Source organism: Lissotriton helveticus, chromosome 2_1 (genome assembly GCF_964261635.1).
Source record: "Lissotriton helveticus chromosome 2_1, aLisHel1.1, whole genome shotgun sequence".
NCBI lineage: Eukaryota > Metazoa > Chordata > Amphibia > Caudata > Salamandridae > Lissotriton > Lissotriton helveticus.
This window is the reverse complement of record NC_136059.1, coordinates 554,306,511-554,327,723: the sequence shown is the minus strand read 5'-3', so window position 1 is coordinate 554,327,723 and position 21,213 is coordinate 554,306,511. Positions and strand designations below refer to the sequence as shown.

The following is a 21,213-nucleotide window of genomic DNA, read 5'->3' as shown; positions in this document are numbered from 1 at the left end:
GCCAGCAGGCTTGAAATGCGTTGGGTGTAATTAATTAAATGAGCCTACTCTGATACATGACTGACCTCACGTGCCACTGTTGAAAGCCTGGATTGGCAGCAGGAGGCATTTGAAAATGTTGAATAAAGAACAACTATGCAATCAGGCTGTCTTCGCAGTGATCTAATCAGCAGGAAGATTAAATACATAAGGATTGATATAATGATTGAAAAATAATGACAAACAAGGATGGTTCAGGAATAAGTGGCGTATTGGGAGAAATTTCTTCCCCATTCAGCAGTGCGACAGATGGGTGCGCGAGGAAAGTGCCCTTTGGCTGTATTCATTTATCCCTCTGGGCATTTCCCTGGGATGTTGGGGTTAGGGAGCAGAGCCACTGAAGTCCAATTCAAGGATTAGGGCTGCCTCCCTCAGTTACTTTCACCAGCTTCCAGATGTTAATTACAGCAGGCAGAGTGAGAGCTTTATGCTGTGAGAGACCAAACAGGGAGAAGACAGAAAGGAGGGAAGGAGAAAGATAGAGATTGAATGAATGTAAAGAGACAGACCGAGGGGCAGGAAGGAGTGGGGCTGATTTCAACAATTTCGTGAGGGCTATTTTTGATTTAGCAATCTCTAGTGGGTAACTGTTCCTAATAGGAAAAAGAAAAGAGAAGCATCCCAGTTTGGTAGCTGAAAAAGACTTGTGAGTGAATGTAACTCACAGTAGAGGTTGGATACTGATGAAGGTGGGGGAAATTCCTCCTTTAGGAAAAAGTGACCTCACACCCATGCGGGTGTCATGCTTCATCATCGGGCGTTTGCTCCTCGTGAAGGTGGCACTGCTGTTCCCCACAGGCCCCGCGAGAGGGCTTTTTGTCGGAGTGTCGGAGATCTTTTTAGGAGTAACGCCGCAGTTGTGGCTGCAGGTATGTGGGTCAAGAAGCTAAGTGAGTGAATTAAAATTACCCCCTTGGTACCCAGAACCAAAACTTTATTCCAGGATCCGAGTGTTCAGATTAAAAACAGTGGACAAGGAGGACCTCTTTAAAAATATTGTAGAGGAGTGAGTATTTTGTTGCTGCTCTCGTATACGTGAGTGTAAGTGCAGGTGATAGTGAGTACCATATTGTCCGGCGTATAAGACGACAGGGCGTATAAGACCACCCCCTACTTTTCCTGTTAAAATATAGGGTTTGGGTTATACTCGCCGTATAAGACTACCCCTCTTCCAACGCACACCAAATAAAAATTAAAAAGCATCAGAATTGAATATGGTAATTTTAATTCAAATGCTTATGACATGCAGGTACTTAGTAAGAAAACTGTCACTTATAAACATAAGGCTGTTTGTCATCAAACATCTAAACATAAAGCAGTGCAAGTGGATTAAACTTTTCCTAATTCACTCTAAAGCTGAAAGGAAGGATGAGACAATAAACTCATGGGAGCTGCCACGCCGTATACCAGCTTATAAAATGACCCCCGGTGTATAAGACGACCCCCGACTTTTGAGAAGATTTTCATGGGTTAAAAAGTCGTCTTATAGGCCAGACAATACGGTATATTAGGTCGAAATGTTTCACGCTTCAACTTGGTCCTTAGTGGAACCCGTCGCGCTTCTTCAGGACCGTGATGTGGTATAAAACAATAAAAATAGGAATCAGGGACGGGGACACTCTATATTACTATTGTACCTAGAGTCAGGTTATTAGGCGCCAATGTGCCTCTTTGAACGTCCGTTGGCGTTCCAAGTTCCAACCTCTCGAATAGTCAAGATTGGCCTCATCGGCTAATCAGCACGGTAATGGAGAAGTACACAGTGCTCCTCCTAAGATGCAGCCCATCATTTGCCCCGCCGCTGCCAAGCACCGGACGGTCAAATAGGCACATTGGCTCCTAATAACCTGACTCTAGGTAGAATAGAAATTCAACAGTTATAGTTAACTTAGCAAACTATGATTTGGGCTCCCACAATGCATTGCTTATGACCTTATATATTACATTACTCATGACATGATCAGTGACATCACTGATGACATCTCAAATGACATCACTGATGACATCTCCTGGGCCCACATTTTCCATGTTGGGGACCTCAGAGGGAGCCTCAAGGCCCCCACGGTCCCTGCTGGCTCCCCGCCTCCCTAGGGCCATCTAGGGCTAACATATATTGTGCCCTGGGGAGGTGGTGGTCCTTGGGGCTGCCAGGGGCAGGTAGAGCCCCCCCCACGCATTATTATATAACTTAGCCCCGGGAAGGTGGTGGTTCCCGGAGCTGTGGGGGAGGGGGGGGGGCGCGTGGCCCTCCGCATTTATTTTGTCAGCAGCGCCAGGGAGATGGCAGTCCCCAGGGGTGCAGGGGGCCCGGAGGGGCCCCGCTATCATTATTTTCAAAAGTCCCCGGGACCTGGCCCACCCAGGAGCCTATATTAAATGAAATGCGGAAGCCCATGATTCTGTTTTTTTTTTCATTTTTAGCAGGAGACGCAAATCCAATGAGATTCCCACAGATTTTTTTTTTAGCCCTGGTGGGTCCCACCCAAGAGGTCTAGGGGGTCCGAGTGTTTCTACGCTATCCCCTTTTAAAAAAAAAACCTTTATCTTGTAACTCGGTTCAACCCAGTCACAAGATGGCTGCCAACATTACCTGGTTCGAAGTGTTGGCAGCCAATCAGATTTCAAGCACGAGACCAGGAGGGGTTGTGGCTTCTCAGTTTTATATCTGAGAAATCTTTACATTTCTCAGCAACTACTAAATGGATTTGCACCATTTAACAAAAGGCTGCTTTCTGGACTAAGAGCTACCTTTCTGCCAAATTTGTGTAATTCCGTTCTGCAGCTCGGTCTGTAGCCGTGCGTACGTTTTCCTATGGAAATTAATATGGAATAAAATCATTTTGGGACCCCCCCTGTGAGAAAGTACCATCTTTCTTGTACTGGTATGCCCCCACTTTTTTCTGAACTGCTGATGTGCTTTGGCTGAGTGTGCCCTGGGTCCCTGCCAACCAGGTTCCCAGGGACCTGTGTTCCTTCCCTAAAAGCTGTGTTGAAACTAAAACCCAATTGGCATCTCTGGCCACCTGTCAGCCCCTAGTAAATGGTACCCTAGGTACCCAGGGCATGGTGACCAGAGAAGACCCATGAGGACTGCAGCACTTATTGTGCCACCCTCAGGGGCCCTGTACCCTGACACCCACACACCCTGCCTTTGCAGGCTGAGTGTCTAGGTACAGAGCTAAACCAAGAGTCGACATGGCACACAACCCTGTGTGCCATGCCCACAGAACCCACTGCCCTGGCATACTTCAGTCACCCCTCTAGCTGGGTGCCCTATGCCAGAGGTGTGGGCACAAGTGCATGAGTCCAGTGCCCCTACAGTACCCACGGCCATTCCTGGGCACTGTAAGTGCAGTGATGCCATTAGGAGTATATGGTGCTGGGAGGTTGTCATTACAAACTCCACGGCACCATAATGGCTGCACTGAAGACTGACTCTCAGCACATTAAACCCGCACTGATGCCTGTGTTGGATTTAATGTAAAATGCACCCGAGGGCATCTTAGAGATGCCCTCTGAAAACCTAACCTACAATCCACGTCTGGGCTGAGTGGCTGCAGAGGCTGCCACACAGCAGAAATGTTAGCTGGACCCCTGGGTGGAGAGCCCCCCGCTCTCCTGGGCCTGCAACAATGCACATCCTGGGCGAGGTGCTAGGTCTCCTCCCCCAGGATGAGCAGGGGGAAGCTTCAAAGGCATGCTGCCTCTGTGAGCTTCTCCAGACCATTTGCTGTACCCAGCAACTGGCCCCCACTAGTTCTGACCCCCACTCTGGCGGGAAGACTGGCAGGAAAAACTACGTCAGGAAGTCAGGGGTGTGCCAGCCTGTGCCAACCCCACCCCTCAGGTGGGGGAGACGAGGTGAAGCACGACCCCGGGCTCCGGTCATCTTGAAGATGGGGAGCCCTGCCCAATCCCAGCTAGGCTCCTGCCCCCCTCCCACAGGAGAGGAGCAGGCTAGGGGGTGTACCCACCCTAGGACAGGGACCTATTGGTCCCTGCCCTTGCCCTACCTGTAACGCCCCTAAATTCAGTATTTAGGGGCTCCCTGAACCTTCCTTCCTCAGATCCCGATACCAAAAGGAGAAAGAAGATCAAGAAGAAGAAGACCCGCCGCGCAGCTGCTAACAACAGGACAACAACAAATGACTTGGCCCCAGCCCTACTGGCCTGTCGATACTGGAACCTGCTCCTGCCTAAATCCCGGCGACTCCTGCGGACAGCAACCTTGGGACACCCAGAGGACCTGCCTGCCTTGACCCTCTTAAAGACTGGGACTCCATGAGCAAAGGCTCTGCTGCAACAACCCCCCTGGTGCTAGCCAGGAAGCTCCGGACCAGCCCACTCTGCACCCGCCGAGCCCAGCCCTTGCCCGAGTGATCCAAGACCACGAGGACGTCCCCCCGGCGACTGGGACCCGAAGTCCAGCGCCCAAAGACCCTCCTCAACGAACCAGACGACGCCTGCAGACTCAGAACCAGGCCCCCCCCCAACCGCGACCAGCAGAGGGTAAGCTTTTCCGACACCCAAAGACACTCTGCACCCGGTGCCCTACGGCCCCCTGTGCCCCCCATTGGGGTACCTACCTGTGCTGCAAGATTCTAACTTACCTTTCAACATGCTGATCGCCCCTGTAGAGTCTACGCCCCCGAGACTGCAGCCTTTATTCACTTTTGACCTTTTCCATTCGATAACATTGAGCGGCCAACGGCTCAAAAGCACCCTGCACACAGCCGCCCGAGTACCGATAGCCGTGCCACCTTTGTCCTATCCTGCTTCCTCCTTTGCCTTGAGCAAGTGACCAGGAGACCAGCTTCCACAGCTGCATGGCCTGCTAGCCAACAGCCACCAACCGGAGGCCCCCGTCCCTCATTGCATAACATTGGGCCTAACTACCTCTGCACCCGGCTGCCCCTGTGCCGCTGAGGGTGAACCAGCTGTACCTACCTGACCCTGGGAGACCCCTGAGTCTATGCCCAGAACCACAACTTCACCAGTCGAGTACTCACCAGGAAACCGGTAACTCACTTACCTGCCATTGAATAACATTGACTGGTTAGATTCGAAAAATCTTGTATCTACTTTTGAAAACTTGAAATATTCCTATAAAATCATCCGAATTCTGAAATACTCACCGGTGATCAGGAGAGGAGCCAGTACTGTACCTTGTAGCCCAGTGCTGAAAAGCAAAAGTAATCCCTAGCGGGTTTACTAGTAACTTGTATTTTCTCCGCAGGAATCCATTGTCTGCTTTTCTATGAAATTTCTTCTAAGTGTCTACTTTTGAAAACTAGAAATATTCTTTAAAAATCATACAAAATACTGAAACCTAATTACTTACCTGTTTTGAGTTGAGACTCCAGTGCTGGCCCCAGGAGACCAGTACTGGATTACAAAAGTAACAAGATCGTACTTTACCTGCAACCTGAATTTTCTCCCATTGGATAACATTGCCAGATTTCTGTTGGAAAGTTTCTAAGTGCGAACTTTTAAAATAGCTTTTTATTCCTGAAACATCACCACAATACCTAAAACGTTTTTGCTAAACTGTTTCCAGTTTAGACCCCAGTACTGAACCTAGGAGCCAGTCCTGGAATTACCAAAGTAATCTACAAAGTAATCACCTGTGTTTATATAAGGAAATCCATTGAGCTCAATGCTTAATTGTGTGTAGAATTGTGTTGCCTACTGGAACCCCTGTACCTATTGTCTTTACAAAGTGTATTGCCTTTCTGCAAAGTACTCATCTGAGACCTCTCATATTAAGAGCAGTATATTTGTTATGCCTGTTGGTTCTAGAAATAAAACAACTATATATTTTGATATAAAAACAATTGGACTGGAGTTCAGTCTTTGAGTGGGTGAAACCTTTTGCTGACTGAGTGTGTTCCTCAAATGCTTTACACTGTCCTCTGGTACTGCCTTACTGCTCGACCAAACTACCACTTTAGAGAGTAAGGTCACACCTGGCTTTAAATCACAAATGTAATAAACGCTCTGGTTTTCACAGTAGAGACAGCGCACACATGTTAATTGATTTATTATGGATTACTGGTTATTATTCATTGCATATACTACTGGGTAGGATCTAGAGACACCTATCAGTTGTTTTATTCTACGATTTTGATTTTGTTTTTTGTAAATTATTCCTTCAGGAGCACAGGCTCGTTGCTGTAGCTGATGGCCTGACACAAGGACTAGACAATCCCAGAAGTAGTCACAGCTGGCTAGACTTCATACCCAACACTTAGGAGTAGCATACCACTCATATTAAGTGAATATATTGATGAGATTGCACTACCTTGCAACAGAACTACTGACAAGTGTTCTGATTTAACTTTAGCAGAATCCTGTATTTAATTGCATGCAGCCTTGAGGTGGCCCCGCATAAAGTACTTGCCTTTCCCTACTGTTAAAGAACAAGGCACAAGGACTTAGATATATGAAAGTGACAAAGTTGAGTTGTACTAAATTACTATAAAACATGGTAGTGATTTCATCCTAGACAGCATGTGAATGATACAGACAGAAGATATTCTTTGGTTGGCTTGGATAATTGAAAGGTGATCCCTACGCCCTCCTGCCACTGGTCTACCTAAGCAATACTTATCCTTCTCTTAGTTAATGTACTGTAGCATATATATTAACAAAGGCACTTAGGACCTTATTAGGATGAGGCCAGGAAAGCCTCTGACCGCAAGTGGGAGGCTTTCCTGGCCGCAACGCAGTTTTTAATTCTACCGCCCAATTACATTACAGCTGGAATCTGAGGGGATCAAATAGCCCGTCGCCCATTAGGAGACCAGCCCGTAATCCGAATGGCTGGCGTTTCCGCCATTCGGATTACGATGCTCAGTTTCCAACAGGCTTTCCACGCCGGGCTTTCCGACATGAAAAGCCTGGCGGGAAGAAAGTTTGGGGGCCCCAGCAGGGCCCCCTTTTCCTTACAGCCTCCGGTTGGGGGCCAAAGGGGCACCTATGGTGCCCCCTTGTTAATCCCTGCACCATGTGGCAGGCACCTTGAGGTGCCTGCCATGTGCTGCAGGGATTAACACAATCTCCCATTTCAAATTGGGTGCTTGTGCTACGGCTGGTTTACGGCAGCAACACAAGCTCCCATAGAGAAATGAGAGTATGCGACCGAACCATGTGCTGTCACATTGTAACTACGGTGTCGGAAACTCCAACCGGAGGTCGGTCAGTCCTGAGACTGCAACTGTGTTGGTTGGAGGCAACTCCGACCAACATCCTAATCGAGCCCTAAGTATTTACTTAGTTTTTCATGTTTCTGAAAGTGTCTGATGTGCTTAAATGTCAAATGTAATTTGTTGCTCTTCTACAGCTTTATCTCAAATATTTTTCCGCAATCTACATGAAAAAGGTAACATGAAAATGATGACTGTTTGCCTTAATCCTGGGTTCCATTTCTGGTTCTACATGCTTGAAGCAGCCAGAGGTCAATTAACCCCTTCCATGCTGCCGTCGGCCAATGGCCGATGCGGCCCCGCCTGTTTTGCGGAAGTGCCGAAACGCATGAAACGAGTTAATGTACTCACTAAAAGGAGTATTCATGAATCTGGTTCGTAATCTGGTATTTTGCATAAAACATTTTCAGGGTACCAAAAAACAGATGTTATTAGTAATTCCGATAGGATCACAACAAGCAATTAATCTTAAAAGTGAGGGTCTAACACACATTTTGTAATCACTAAAAGAAAAGTAAGGCTACCAAGATGAGAAGTAGAGCTGGCTGTGCCCAAAGTGAGGCTTCAGGTATGGATCTATCAAGTAGGGGGCGAATGCCAGACAGTGACACTATTGCCTATCTACACAACAAGGGGTGTAAGGGCTCCAAGACAGGTTGGAGTGGTAATGACCTGATATAGACGTACGTGATGAGTGAAGTCATCTCCCCCTTACTAATGTACATCCTATATACAGCCTACAGAGAGGGGTGCTAACAGGAAGTGGAACGAAAACGAGCACTGGCAAAGCCAATTAGGTCTGGGGGAGGGGAAGGGGGAATAAGCAAGAGGTACACAGAGGGGGTGGTTAAGGAATAAGCAACACGACCTACGGGGAGAATATGAGGGGAAAGCAACATGGACAGGTGGGTGGGAGGAAAAGAAGCAACAAGGACAAGGACAGCAGGGAAAGAAGAAAGAAAATAAATAAAAAATAGTACCTCAATCACAGTGCCAACAGTGGAAGGACCCTAATCCCAATTAGAGGGCAGCAATTGAAAGTGACAATGTAACCCATAGATGGTAAGCAATGGGCCCTTTGTTGAACACAATTTCGCTAGCAAGCGACAGAGCAAGGGTTGATGAAGGCAAGACCTTATACGTATGAACAGAGTTCTTAAAAGTGCTGAGCCAGTGGGGCAAGGTAGGAAGCATAAGATCATTATTGTTTTCACTGTCATTTAATTGTGCTAGTGAGATTTGTGGCTCCCACTATAAACATAGAAAGAATGATTTAAAAGAAGCTGCAGTCGTACAACAAAGGGACAGCTCCCTGTGTGACTGCACATTACTGTACCCTGCAGAACTTCCTAAGTTTTTCCTGACAGCTCTGATCTATGACAATCAAGGAGAATTCTTACAATGCCACTGTATAAAAGGGAGGAGAAGTAACCAAGATGAAGAAATATCCAAAAGTAGCCATTATTTTTAGGCGTTAGACCTAGTGCAAAACAATAAGGGTCGGGTCACTAGTGTGCTGAAACCAATATTTTCCATGAAAGGAGCCTTAAATAAAATTAGAGCCTATGCATATGATTCCAAACTGGTTTCTGTGTCAGCCAAAACAGACGCACCATCTAGGAGAATGTAATATCGAGGGACCTTTGTCTACTCAAAAGAAATTACAACACTCAACGCAGAAGCCACAACTCTTTACCTATTGAAATGTAAGCTTATGTCTCTGCAGAATAGAGCCAGCAAAGGAAACACAACAGAGTGTTTTAATAACTCCTGAAGTTGACAAAATGATTTAATGCTGTGATTTTGCAGAAGTTGTTGGTCAGTCACTGGAGATAGAGGACCCCCATGTTTAGGTTGAGATTCCTAAGGTTACAGGCTACCATCAATGGACTCTCATGAAATATTCCAAGAAACTCAGGTGAAGAGAATTGTGAAGTCTGTGCCATCCAGGAGTAAGCATGTAGTCAATACTGATCTATGCATACGACATCAGAATGGACACAAACGTATAAAGATTAGTAAAGGTTTGGCACAGATAAAGATTCATTCATTAACATTGTACCCTACAGGATTAAGACTGCACTAAAATTGTACATCTTTGTTCTTCCCAAATTGACTCAGTAAAGACCTCCTAACAAAAAGATAGATGAGACCATTTCAAAGGATCTTGAGAGGAATTAAAGCAGAAGAATGAGCTGAATAATTTGATCTGGAAATGAGATGTGAACTACGTGCAGACATAAGGGTGTAAACAAAAAAGTGAACTGTAGTCTAAAGAGGAATAAAATATAGAGGAATGTTAAAACTAAAAGGCTAAATGTGTTTCAGATGGAAAAGTGTTTTAATAAACGTTTTTGCTCACAAGAAGAGTTCATGTTTGCTGATTTTTAACAATCAAAATATTTGAAATAAAAATAGACTAATATTGTCAAGCATCTTTATATTTAGTTGCCTCTGAGAGTCATTTTCTTTAGAACTGCTGACTTGGGGAGTCAAATGCTCTGGACGCTATGGCACATTTGCCTTTCTTTTTGTAAAACCATGAACTGCATCTAAAAAGCAAACCAATAATACTATTTTCTGTAGGCTATTCCATTAGGCACTATAACATTCAACCTCTTGGGTTTCTCAGCTTTCAAATTTCACCCCATGTGCAAATGGCATTCTGCTCTCTCCTACCTGCCCATCAGTTGCTAAATGCTGAATGGAAATATCATTTTGTGGATTCCACCGTCTGATATCTTGATGTGCTTCTTGAGGTGAGGAAGGATCCCAGAAACTGCTCTCGGATGACTGTTTGGTCCAGTCTAGAGAATCCCAGACTATTAACTCACCAACAAGAGAACCACTCACAAAAGTAAGCTCTGCAAAACAAATGGTCATACTTGTGAGGACACTATTCAAATGTATTGTGAACATTAGAGTAGAGACACAGTCAAGTAGGATCTTGGCCTAGAACATCCGTTTTTAAAATTAAAAAAATAACTCAAAAGGTTGTTAAATAAAAGTTAACTATTTTTAAGAAACGTATGGTCAACATTGTGATTTGATTTAATCTGCATGGCCTAGGATACAACATATGCAGACATACATCATAATTTACACATCACACATTACCTACTCATGAACTCTTAGATTACTGACCTGCTTCCTCTAGACTGATGGAATGTCCTCTAAGTCAGGGAGATTCTGCCTGCATTTTTACATGACTAAAAAGGGTACCACAGTACTGGAGACATACACTCTGCTGCCTATGCCCAGCTCTTTATCCCCTTTAAATCCTTTGGGACAGAAGGTTTTCTGTTTCTCTGGCGAACCTTACTTCCATACACTTTGTAATTTTTCAACAGACTCAGTTGTTTTTCTTGCAGTGAGCCCACCAATCATGCTACCTCAGGTAAATGACCTGAAACTCCTGGGCACTTCTCATAGGTTTAAGGGCCCACTCAAAGTAAATCCCTCTTTTAGAGAGTAGCTAGTTTCATCTCTACCCAGGGTTTTTGGACTCTTGGTGTAACAGCATGATTAGCAGTGACGAGACAAAACCCCTTATAAGGCAGTATGTATTTAATTTGTTCATTATGAATACAATGGTTGCCTGGGGAGGCTCTAGTAGTATCATATAGGACTGGAAAGGTGTTTGTAAATCAATATACGTTTGCTGCTTGAGGATGCCGGGTCAGCAATGGTTAAAACAGGTGTGTTTTAGCTTGTACCTGAAGAGCGAAATAGAGGAGATGCTGTAGATGTGTGAAGAGAGGCTGACCCCTAGTGTCACCAGTGTATATGTTCTTTTGCCTCCTTTCTGTTTTTAAGTTCGGGCTGATGGAGCAGCTGTTGTCAGACTTTATGTGATGAACAAAAAAGAGGTTTCAGAAGCACTAGTGAGACGTGAAGTAGGCTCCACCCACATGTTCATTACCTGGAGTACAGCATTTGATTGGGTAGAAATTGTGTGCTTTCATTAAAAAAATAAGGAGTTGTTGTATTGCACATTTTGGGAAAGTGTATGCTCATTACAGCAGGACTGAATTGGCGCACTGGTGGCTCAACAGACTAATGCATCGAACTCCAGGGATCCGTGTTTGACCTCATGGCCACAAGGTTTGAGTCCCAGAAGGTCCACTCTTATCCTTCCATGGTCAATAAAATTTGTACCACTGAGGTGGTTAACAATAAACATCAGTTTTTTTAGCACCAAGATACCCTTCAGGGCATAAGTACACTTTACAAATACACATATTATCGAGGCAAGCCAATGATCAAAGCTATAGGCCTGAGGATCGAATTGCTTACCTTTGGTAATGCTTTTTCTGGTAGAGACTAGCAGCAGATTCCTCACTTTTTACACATTCCCTAGTCAGACTGTATCTAAAAACTTTTCAGTAGTACCTCTAACTCATTGCTATCAGTAGTACCTAGTCTTCTGATAGAGACTTCTAGCTACAGATTCTTCACCTTTTGAATACATATCATAGCAGTACCTATTTGGAGGTGGGCTTGTGACTGGACCAAAACCACAAAGTCCTGAAGGACACAGCAGATAAAAAGTCCCTCTTGGCAGAACGGACTGTCCAGGCAATATCGCTTCATGAACGTATGGAGTAATGCACACATAGATGCCTGGAAAATGTCCAGGAAAGAGTCTCTGCATGCCAACTCAGTGCTAGCCGCTTTGGACCTGGTAGAATGAGCACACAGTACTTCCGGAGGCTGCTTTTTAGTCAATGCATAGCAGATCTTAATGAAGAGCATGATCCAGCAGGAGATTGTTTTCTTCTGCACAGCCTTGCATTTTCTTGCTCCAGAGAACCCCACAAAGAGCTTACAGTTCACCAGGTGTTCTTTGGTGTGATCTAAGTAAATGCTCAGTGCTCTCTTCGGGTCCAAGCGATGGAGTATTTACTCCTCCTTATAGAGGTGAGGCAGAGTATAGAATGCTGTCAAGGTGATGTTCAGACCGATGTAGAACAGTGTCATAACTTTAGGCAACAAAAATGCCTGTGTCTGCAAAACCAGCTTGTCTGGGAAGGAGGTTTAAGGCGTGTTGACACCAAGAGGTTGAAGCTCACTCACTCCATGCGCCAATGTTAAGGCGATAAAGAACACTGTCTTGCAGGTGAGAAGCCACAAGCAGCAGCTGTGAAGCGGGTCGAAGGGAGTGCACATCAGAAATGTAAAGATAACATTAAGGTTCAACTGCAAAAAAAGCAGAAAGATCCCTTAACGCCCAGAGCAAAGCCTTGCTGGGTTAGGAACAAAACATTAGATAACTTTGCCTAGAGGGGGGTCTATATGAAGAGCACCGCACCAAAACACAAATTGATGCCAACGACAGGCATATAGAGTTTTTGTTGAGGGACGCCTGGCTGCCAAGATTTCATCAACCATCTCTAGTGGAGGGTCAAAAGTGTTGCTGTTCAATCTACAAGCATAAAGGAGGAGATTACAAAGGCCCGGTGCAGAAACCTGCCCTGCTGCTGCGATAGAAGATCCTCAGGGCTTCCAGATTGGGCAGCCTGATCAGAGGACAGATGCACAAGTCCAAAAGTTTAGGATACCATTTTCTTAGCGCCCAATCCATAGCCACTAATAGGACTTGGACCTGGTCTGTCCTGATTTTGAGAACTCGGCAAGGAGTGATATCTGTGGAAAGGCATACAGGAGTCTGAGTTCCACTCGAAGTGGAATGCATCTCCAAGCAAAAGACGCCTTGGAAACTCCAGAGTACAGAATTGCTAACATTGCACATTCTCGGTGGTGAGGAATAGATCGAGCCAAGATTCTCCCCATTCACACAAGGACGTTGCACCACCCAGAATGATGATGGATTAAACCCAGATCATTTGACTGGGGGTGAGTGCTTGCACTGTTCAACACTCCGTCCATCTTCCCCTTTGGTTTTGCTTCGACCACCTCAGTGTGCATTTATAACATCCGAACGTGATTATTTGCAGATTAAAAGCATGGATGGGAATAAAACAGTAAGTTATACAACGAAACAAACTAAGATAAAGGAGGCTGCAAATCAACACACTACTGAAATTAGTGAGAAACTTAAATTTACACCAGAATTCCGCTCTAGAGGTAGACACGACATTCTTAATCGAGGGAATTTACTGCGACTTTTTAAATGCATACCTTCACTCAATAACATTGCAACTAAAGATATTATATCTGTACAATTTATGGAGGATGACCAGAGTAGCCAGACCCCAACCTTAATCTCACTATCGTCAACATTCATAGCTGACCAGATAATGAAGGAGCATAAGATATTTAAATCCTGGGGCATAATACTCACCAAACAAATCCCAGAGGTTTACCCTACCCCTTTTATAGAAGCTGATACTCCACTGGATCAAAAAAAGGTAGGGACAAAGACTGTATCAGTCCTAAAAAATGCACTTGGTAGATCACCAGAAAAAAATGAATGTCACACCTTGCAAAAAGAGGTAGAAAGAAACACAGAAATAAATGAAAAATTGATTAACTTGGCACTCCATAGTAACCAGACACAATGATACAGTAGTCAACTACAAATAGGAGCTAACAGCATAAACAAAGAAATAATAAGTCTATGTTCATGGAACATTAACGGTTTGAGGGGGAAAATTAACAACGCATATATAGACTCGATAGTGGGAAACCCTGATATCGTAGTGCTGCAGGAAACATGGGAATCTAACCCATTTATGCTACATGGTTATGCAGGTTACTATGAAAACGCAAAAAAAGACCAAACGTTTGGGCGAGCCAGTGGGGGGCAGGCTATATTCATTTCTAATGCGTTGCACACTGACCATGAGCTAGTGGAAATAGATGAGTCGAACATTCTGATGGTCAAACTTACCTATAAAATAAATAATCAAAAACCTAGAACAATATATTTGATTACTGTTTATATATTGCCCACTAATAAGAGTAGGGAGAAAACATGTGGAACGCTGAACAATGTACTAATTAACAGAATGCTCGAGGACCCAATAGCAGATTTTCTGATTACCGGGGACTTTAACCTCAATTTAATGTCTCAACACTTAAGAGATGAAACCACGCAACTGCAAAACCATCAATGGTTAATACCTGAGCAGGATCTAGGGACTGATAATAACTCCAATAAAAACAAAATGGGTCTGAAATTTGTAAAGGATATGGAAGCTATGGGTCTTCGAATACTTAACGGCAGACTAAAAACGGATGTTCCACCAAGATACAGTTATTTTGGGCACAAGACAAAATCCAGGATTGATTACACCATGACAACCCTATATATGTTCCAAAGCATCATCTCATACCAACTAACGAAAGTAAACGCGAGTGATCATGCCCAGCAGACAATACTAATGGATATTGGAATTACTATGAAAAAGACCTATCCGACGGTCCAAGGGCATTGCGGTACTACTAACTATAAAAAATTGATTTGGAATTAAGGTAATAAAGATGAAATTAATGAGCAAGTGGAAAAGTTCGCGGAAAAATGCATGAAAGATACTGCAACAAAAACAGCAATTGAACAATGGGAAAACCTGACTGGGATGTTGACTACATCACAAGGGCAAATAGGAAAAAAAAGGTCTAAATATGGGAATGTCCAGGAGAAGGAAAACGAAGCTTATTTAAACCTCCCACATACAATAAGATCACTGAAGAAAGAACGAAATAGGATTATCAGACTAAGCAAAAAACCGTATCTAAAAACGGAAAATCTTGGAAATCTAAAGTTACTAAACCAGAACTTGAAGAAACTAATATGGAGCGAGAAAAACAAAGCGAAACAAGCTATTTGGGCAAAAATATTCCACGCCAGTAAACTGAAGAACTCAAGAGACTTTTGGTACATTATTAATGGCCTTGCTAGACCCAACAAGCAAGTAGTCTCATCTCCCTTAACTGAGCAGGAATGGGTCAAGTTCCTAAGGAGACATCTGAATCAAGAACTTATACACACTTCCTCAATGGAAATGCAACAGGGGCGTAAAACTGACAATGTGAATGACTTTATCTACCAAGATAGTGATACGGATATGCAATTTCCCATAGAAATAGAAGAGCTAATTAAACTTATAAAACGACAGAAGAATGGCGCCCCAGGACCAAATGGAATTCCATTTGCACTTTTGAAAGAAAATCCGGTTCTATGGGCAACAATCCTACAGAAGTTGTACTTAGAAGTTGTGATGACTGGTAGGGTACCTAAGTCATGGCGTGGATCCCTAATAACTCCAATATTTATAAAAGGAAATTGGGCACTGCCGGAAAATTACAGGCTGATAACATTGCAAGACTCGGATGCCAAGCTATTTGCCAGACTAATACTAACTAAACTAACTGACTGGGTGACGGCAGAAAAAAGAATGCCTTTAAATCAAACAGGCTTTATTCAAGGACTAGGAACGACTACTAACATAATGATTCTCGCCTTACTTATGAACAAATCGCTTAGATTAAATCGACCTTTATATCTTTGCTTTATAGATTTCAAATCGGCATTTGACTGCGTAAATCGAAAATTACTCTGGGACAAACTAGAAAAAATGAAAATTCCAGCTCCATTGCTCAAGCTAGTTCGCCTCCTATACTCAGAGACATGGGTGAGGGTGAGGATGGGTGACGGGCACACACTATCTACTGAGATCCCAGCAAATGAAGGATTGAAGCAGGGTTGTGTTTTAGCCCCCTTCTTTTTAATTTGTTTCTTGCTGACCTACCAGGGTTATTGGACAATGAAAATGCCCATCCGCCGAAATTAGCTGATAGATGGCTCACAAGTTTGATGTATGCCGACGATGTCATACTTATGAGTCACACAAAAGTGGGCCTTCAGCGATTAATGAAAAGGACCTATACCTACTCAAAAGAGAATGGAATGGTTATAAACGAGAACAAAACTAAGATTATGGTAGTTGCTAAAAACGCAAAGATAAAACAAAAAAGTAAATGGTTCATGGATAAAATCGAGCTTGAACAAGTTGAGGTTTACAAATACCTGGGGGTACTATTCGATGCAAAGGGCAATTACCATCTTCAAAAAGCTGATGCTAATAGGAAAGCAAACACACTAATTGCTGCATTTAGAACTGTGCAAAAGTCTCTCCCTAGCCTGACCTATGGTCCTCTTCTGAGCATTGTTGGTGCAAAACTCCTACCCACTATTACATATGGGAGTGAAGCACTTATGGGTAAAGATAGTGATACTTTGAATAAAATTATGACCAGAGTATACCGAGCGCTTTTCCATCTCCCAGTGAACGCTTCCCCAGCACAAGTAAGGATGGAGTTCGGCCTAACAAATCAACACGTTACAAGGCAAGGCCACTTTATTAAAGTTTGGAACCAAATAAAAAGTGACCATCAAAATGAGATATCTTTGCTCTTATGGAGAGAAATTAAGAAGGACACTAACTCTAGTGCAGCTCTCTACCTTAGAGATGCGATTAATGAATTTGGGGTTATGCCGATATGGGAAATGAACATAACCAAGTCTTCATTTAAGAAAATCATTAATAAAGCTGTAGACCACCTATCCATTTTAAAGGACAAGGCTACACTCACCAACAGAAAACATGCCTGGACGGTGCTAAATGGCTATAAAAAGAAGGAGATACAACAATATCTGAAAACCCCGTGGACGGAAAAAAATAAGCAGGTGCTTATTAAAGCGAGATTTGGATCCCTGCCAGGCCGATGTCATCTTCCGCCATGGGAATTTCAAGAAACTCAAACGAAATGTAGATTATGTAACATGGGCGAAGAAGACATTCAACATCTTTTGTGTATCTGCCCTGCACTCCTGCAAGAGAGAAAATCAATGCTCAAGTTTCCTTTAAAATCACGAGGCATATGGACATGCAGGCAGGCAGTGATTAAGTGTATGGACCCAAACGATATTGCTCTTAACGCATTCTTCGTAAAGTTCCTGCTGCTGGTTAAAAGGAAACTAGAAGACGTTACTACTGTAAAACTTAATTGTCTGTAAAGGTCCTGCAATGATAATTTTAGGCGATTTTATGCTGTAACATATTTTTAAAAGTCTTTTTTATATGCACTATGTTGTAAGATTTTAAATAATCATCACAATAAAATACTTTATACTTTATACCTCAGTGTGCAACTGATACTCGTGATCCACTAGGCACCAACAGCTGAGTGCATCTGTCCTGGCATTCAATGATCCTGCCAAGTGGTTCATCACCAAGAAACATCATTGGTGGTCCAGCCATTTCCAGAGGCGTAGGGCCACCTGGCACAGGTTCTGTGACCCCACTGCCCCACTTGTTGCAGTACCACATTACAGTAGTGTGAGCATCTGTAACAGTCTCCACTTGATGGCTGGAAGAAAGCCTTTCAATAGAAAGCGGATGGCCCTTAGCTCTAGGAGGTTTATATGGAGCTGGGCCCATGCCAGAACCAGCTCTGCCAGATGGTCATGCTAACCCAGAAGCGATGCATCAGTTACCACTGTCAGCTCTGGGAGGGAAGTGGTAGGTAACTACCAATGGCCTCCAAATGTGAACGTGGTCAGAGAGGTCCCAGTGACTTCAAATCTCAGTGAGGAGCCCGCATATGCCACCTAGAGTACTTGGCCAGCAGGATGCAGAAGGCCATCATTCCCAGCAGATTCAGTTAATCTCATTGATATCCAGGACAAGGGGCGAAAGATCCTGTCATAGCCGCAATGTGCGGGACTCTCTTTCCTGGAGATAAGGCACGAAACTGAACCATGTCCAGAATGGCTCAGATGAAGGATTGAGGTGTGACTTTGACACTTTGATAGTGAACCCAAAAGGTGACAGGAGGTAAGTTGTTGCCTGAAGGTGGTTGAATACTGCCTGGGGCGAGCCCGTATTCAAAATCCAGTTGATGAGGCAGGGGAAAATTGGGACCCCTTACCACCAAAGATGTGCTACTATCACTGGCATCACTTTTCGGAACACTTAAGGGGCACTGATGAGACCAAAGGGCAGCTCAGCAAACTGAAAGTGCTCTTGTTCGACTAAGAAGCGCAGGTAGCACCAATGGGTCTGCAGGATGAGTATATGGAATTAAAAGTTTGGCAGTTCCAATGCCACCATCTAGTCTCCAGGGTCAAGGGCAAACAAGACCTGAGCCAGCGTGAACATTTTGAATTTCTTCTTTTGACGGAAGGCGCTGAGAGGGCGCTGGTCTAAAATTGGATGAAGGACACCGTTATTCATGAGGTCCAATAAGTAGTGGGAATAACAACCACATCCTACTTCTGGAGTGGGCACCCTCTCAATAGCCCCTTTGGCCAAAATGGCTTGCACTTCCCTTCTCAAAACTGAGAGATGTTCCTTTATCAGTCGCTGGGGGGGTGGGGTGGGGGGGGGTGGAGGAAGGTGCAGAGGCATCGAAAGGAAAGGTAGTGTATATCCCTACCAAACAATTTGCAGGACCCACCTGTCCGATGTTATGGCCTGCCAACCCGGCAAGAGTTGTTGGAACCTGTCGCTCACTGGGTGGCTGTGCTCCGCTAAGGGCATGTTAAAGGTGTTTGGCAATGGGGTTCCAGGGGGGTGGGAGGAAGCGGACTGGACAGCCACTTGACCTTGACCTCAGGGGCAGTGACCATCATGGCCTCGACTGTCAAACTATTGGGCACCTTGTGGAGGTCGGATTGGTTGGCAGTATAGGGCAACTCTGCCGAAGCTGGAAACGATGGGTCAGGGCTGATGCGGTTGGCAAGGTGGGGCAGACAATCCCAAGGACCCAGCCATGGCCCTGCGCTCCTTGCACCACTTACGAGCAGAGTATGTCTTATTCTCAAACAGGCAAGTACTGATAAATGGCATGTCCATGAGGGACGACTGGACATCGCCTAAAAAACTAGTGGACCACAGGCAAGCATGGCAGGGACCGGCAACAATGCTGAGGGAATCAAAAATGGTTCGATGAATTGGTGGTGTCTGAATTATGAACCACATTACCCCCACTATGTATGGGATGGGTGAGGATGATCAAAGATCTTCAGGGACCCCTGGAAGGACTTGAGCCCTGACTCCCAAAGGGTGTGGAAATGGCACACCAGCAAGCACCTGGCATTCACTGAGCCAAGCACCAAACTGGTGGATGAGTTTACTTTTATCCAGAATGTCTCCACAAATTTTGACTCTCTATCGGGGAGGATAGTAGGGAACACGTTGCAATTAATCTTGCCTGCAGAGGCGTGCACCACCATGATTTCAGGAGAGGAGGCTGCGATAAAAATTAAGGATTGTCAGGAGGTGATGTCATGAAATCAGGGGTTTGGATCGTGTCCCCAATAAAATATTCATAAGGGTCTAGTTAGAAGATAAAAAGGGTTCAGTGGATGTTTCCCCGGCTAAAGGACTTCTGTAGGAACACTGGTTTTGACCTCCAGGGTGAGGAGCTTGAGGTCAAGGGCTTTAGCCACCCTACACATTGCCATGGCGTAAGAAGCACTCTCCTCAGTGGCAGGACCGGAGGGTGTGAGGAGGCCCACCTCACAGGGAGATATCAAGGCCATCATTAGCCTCCTGCAAGTCATCATACCAATTCTTCTCGCAATAATGCTGGCTTATCTCATCACCTAAAAAGTCATCTTTGTCCGAATCCATGCAGAACAGTCAATGCAGGGTGTGCATTCATCTTGGCAGAGGCAGATCTAGAGGAGGAAGTGGATACTTTACGACGGCAGAGCACAGCCATGTTTGAAACAGAACTGACTCTCATCAGAGCGTACAACTGGGGCCTGATCTTCCACCATCAATGGAGTCTGTATTGGTGTAAAAGTACCGGGCACTGCCGTGGCCCATGGGGCCGGAGGCAGTCTTGACTGGAGCTGGGGGCGGCCCGTAGGGTTTCTATAGGGTCCAGCTGGCACTGAGGGCAGTAATTCCAGTGGAGAAACGTTCTGCTCCGTGGGGACAGGCAGGTGTGACAGGGGAGATCGACAGGGATCCAAATAGACAGAGCATGGCCTTGCAGAGCTCTTCAATCTGTTCAGGAGTGGTGGATGGCCCAGGAAACTCGGGTTGTGCAGGAACAAGTTGTCGGATCTGCTCCAAAGTCAAATGACTTCGGGAGCAAGATTGAGACACATGTTGCTGTCCCCACGCCTTCTCACTCAGGGGCGTGCTAATGCAGGGAGGGGCTTAGATTTTGTATTTTTTTCTCTACTTACCTGAAGACTTGATCGAGATGAAGACTGACCTCTGGAACGTCTCCTGCAACCTCTGGATCGTGAATGGGAGAGCATTTCAGAAAAGGACCGGTCTTGTTGCCTAGTCTTCTGATGCTTGATGATGTAGAGTTTCGCGTCACGGTCTCATAAGGCCTTTGGATTCATCAATGCACAGTCATCACCAGCCTCAACCCCAGGAACCACAGGCAAATCTGATGAATATCTCTCATAGACATTTATTTACAACAGTTTTAACAAGTTTTAAAACCTGTCTTTTTGGGGACATGTCCCTTGCACACTGTAAAGAAAGTATTTGAATGAGGTAAGGTTCTCAAAGAGACAAGCGGTAGCTCGGATCCACGTCTGGTGGAGTGGAAAGAAAGGAACAGAGGTCAGGCGTGGGAGAGGAGCTGTAAATATGCAGTGGAACAGCATTACAGCCGCACGGTGCCACCTACTGGCATGCAAATGTACTGCTAAAAATTATCCGGCTCCAGTGAGATGAGGCATTATCTTCAAAATAATATAATAATATTCAAAATGTGAGGAATCTGCGGCTAGAAGACTATCAGAATTGTATAAAGGCAGTCGGTGTGATGTATTTATTGTAAAAAGCAAATGTGAATGTCATAAGGCATTTAAGGGTGAAATGTGATTACTTAGAGAGTAATTTCGTCACATGGAATCTCAGAGATTACCATACTACATAAAGGTTTTGGTGCTGGCTACCCCTTCTGATAAACAGTAGAGATAGAAGATTTTCACTGTAAAAATCCTTACAGGCCCTCATAGGAGTGATAG

The 21,213-nt window shown here is 44.7% G+C and overlaps 1 protein-coding gene across 1 annotated transcript in view; it reads right to left on the bottom strand.

Moving 5' to 3' along the window:
- Window positions 1-21,213, bottom strand: part of WDR41 (WD repeat domain 41) — a 497,424-nt gene that overhangs the window by 168,501 nt on the left and 307,710 nt on the right. Inside the window, exon 9 of the mRNA XM_078675219.1 lies at window positions 9,924-10,108. Within this exon, the coding sequence (XP_078531345.1) occupies window positions 9,924-10,108 (185 nt within the window). The remainder of the gene's footprint in view (window positions 1-9,923; window positions 10,109-21,213) is intronic.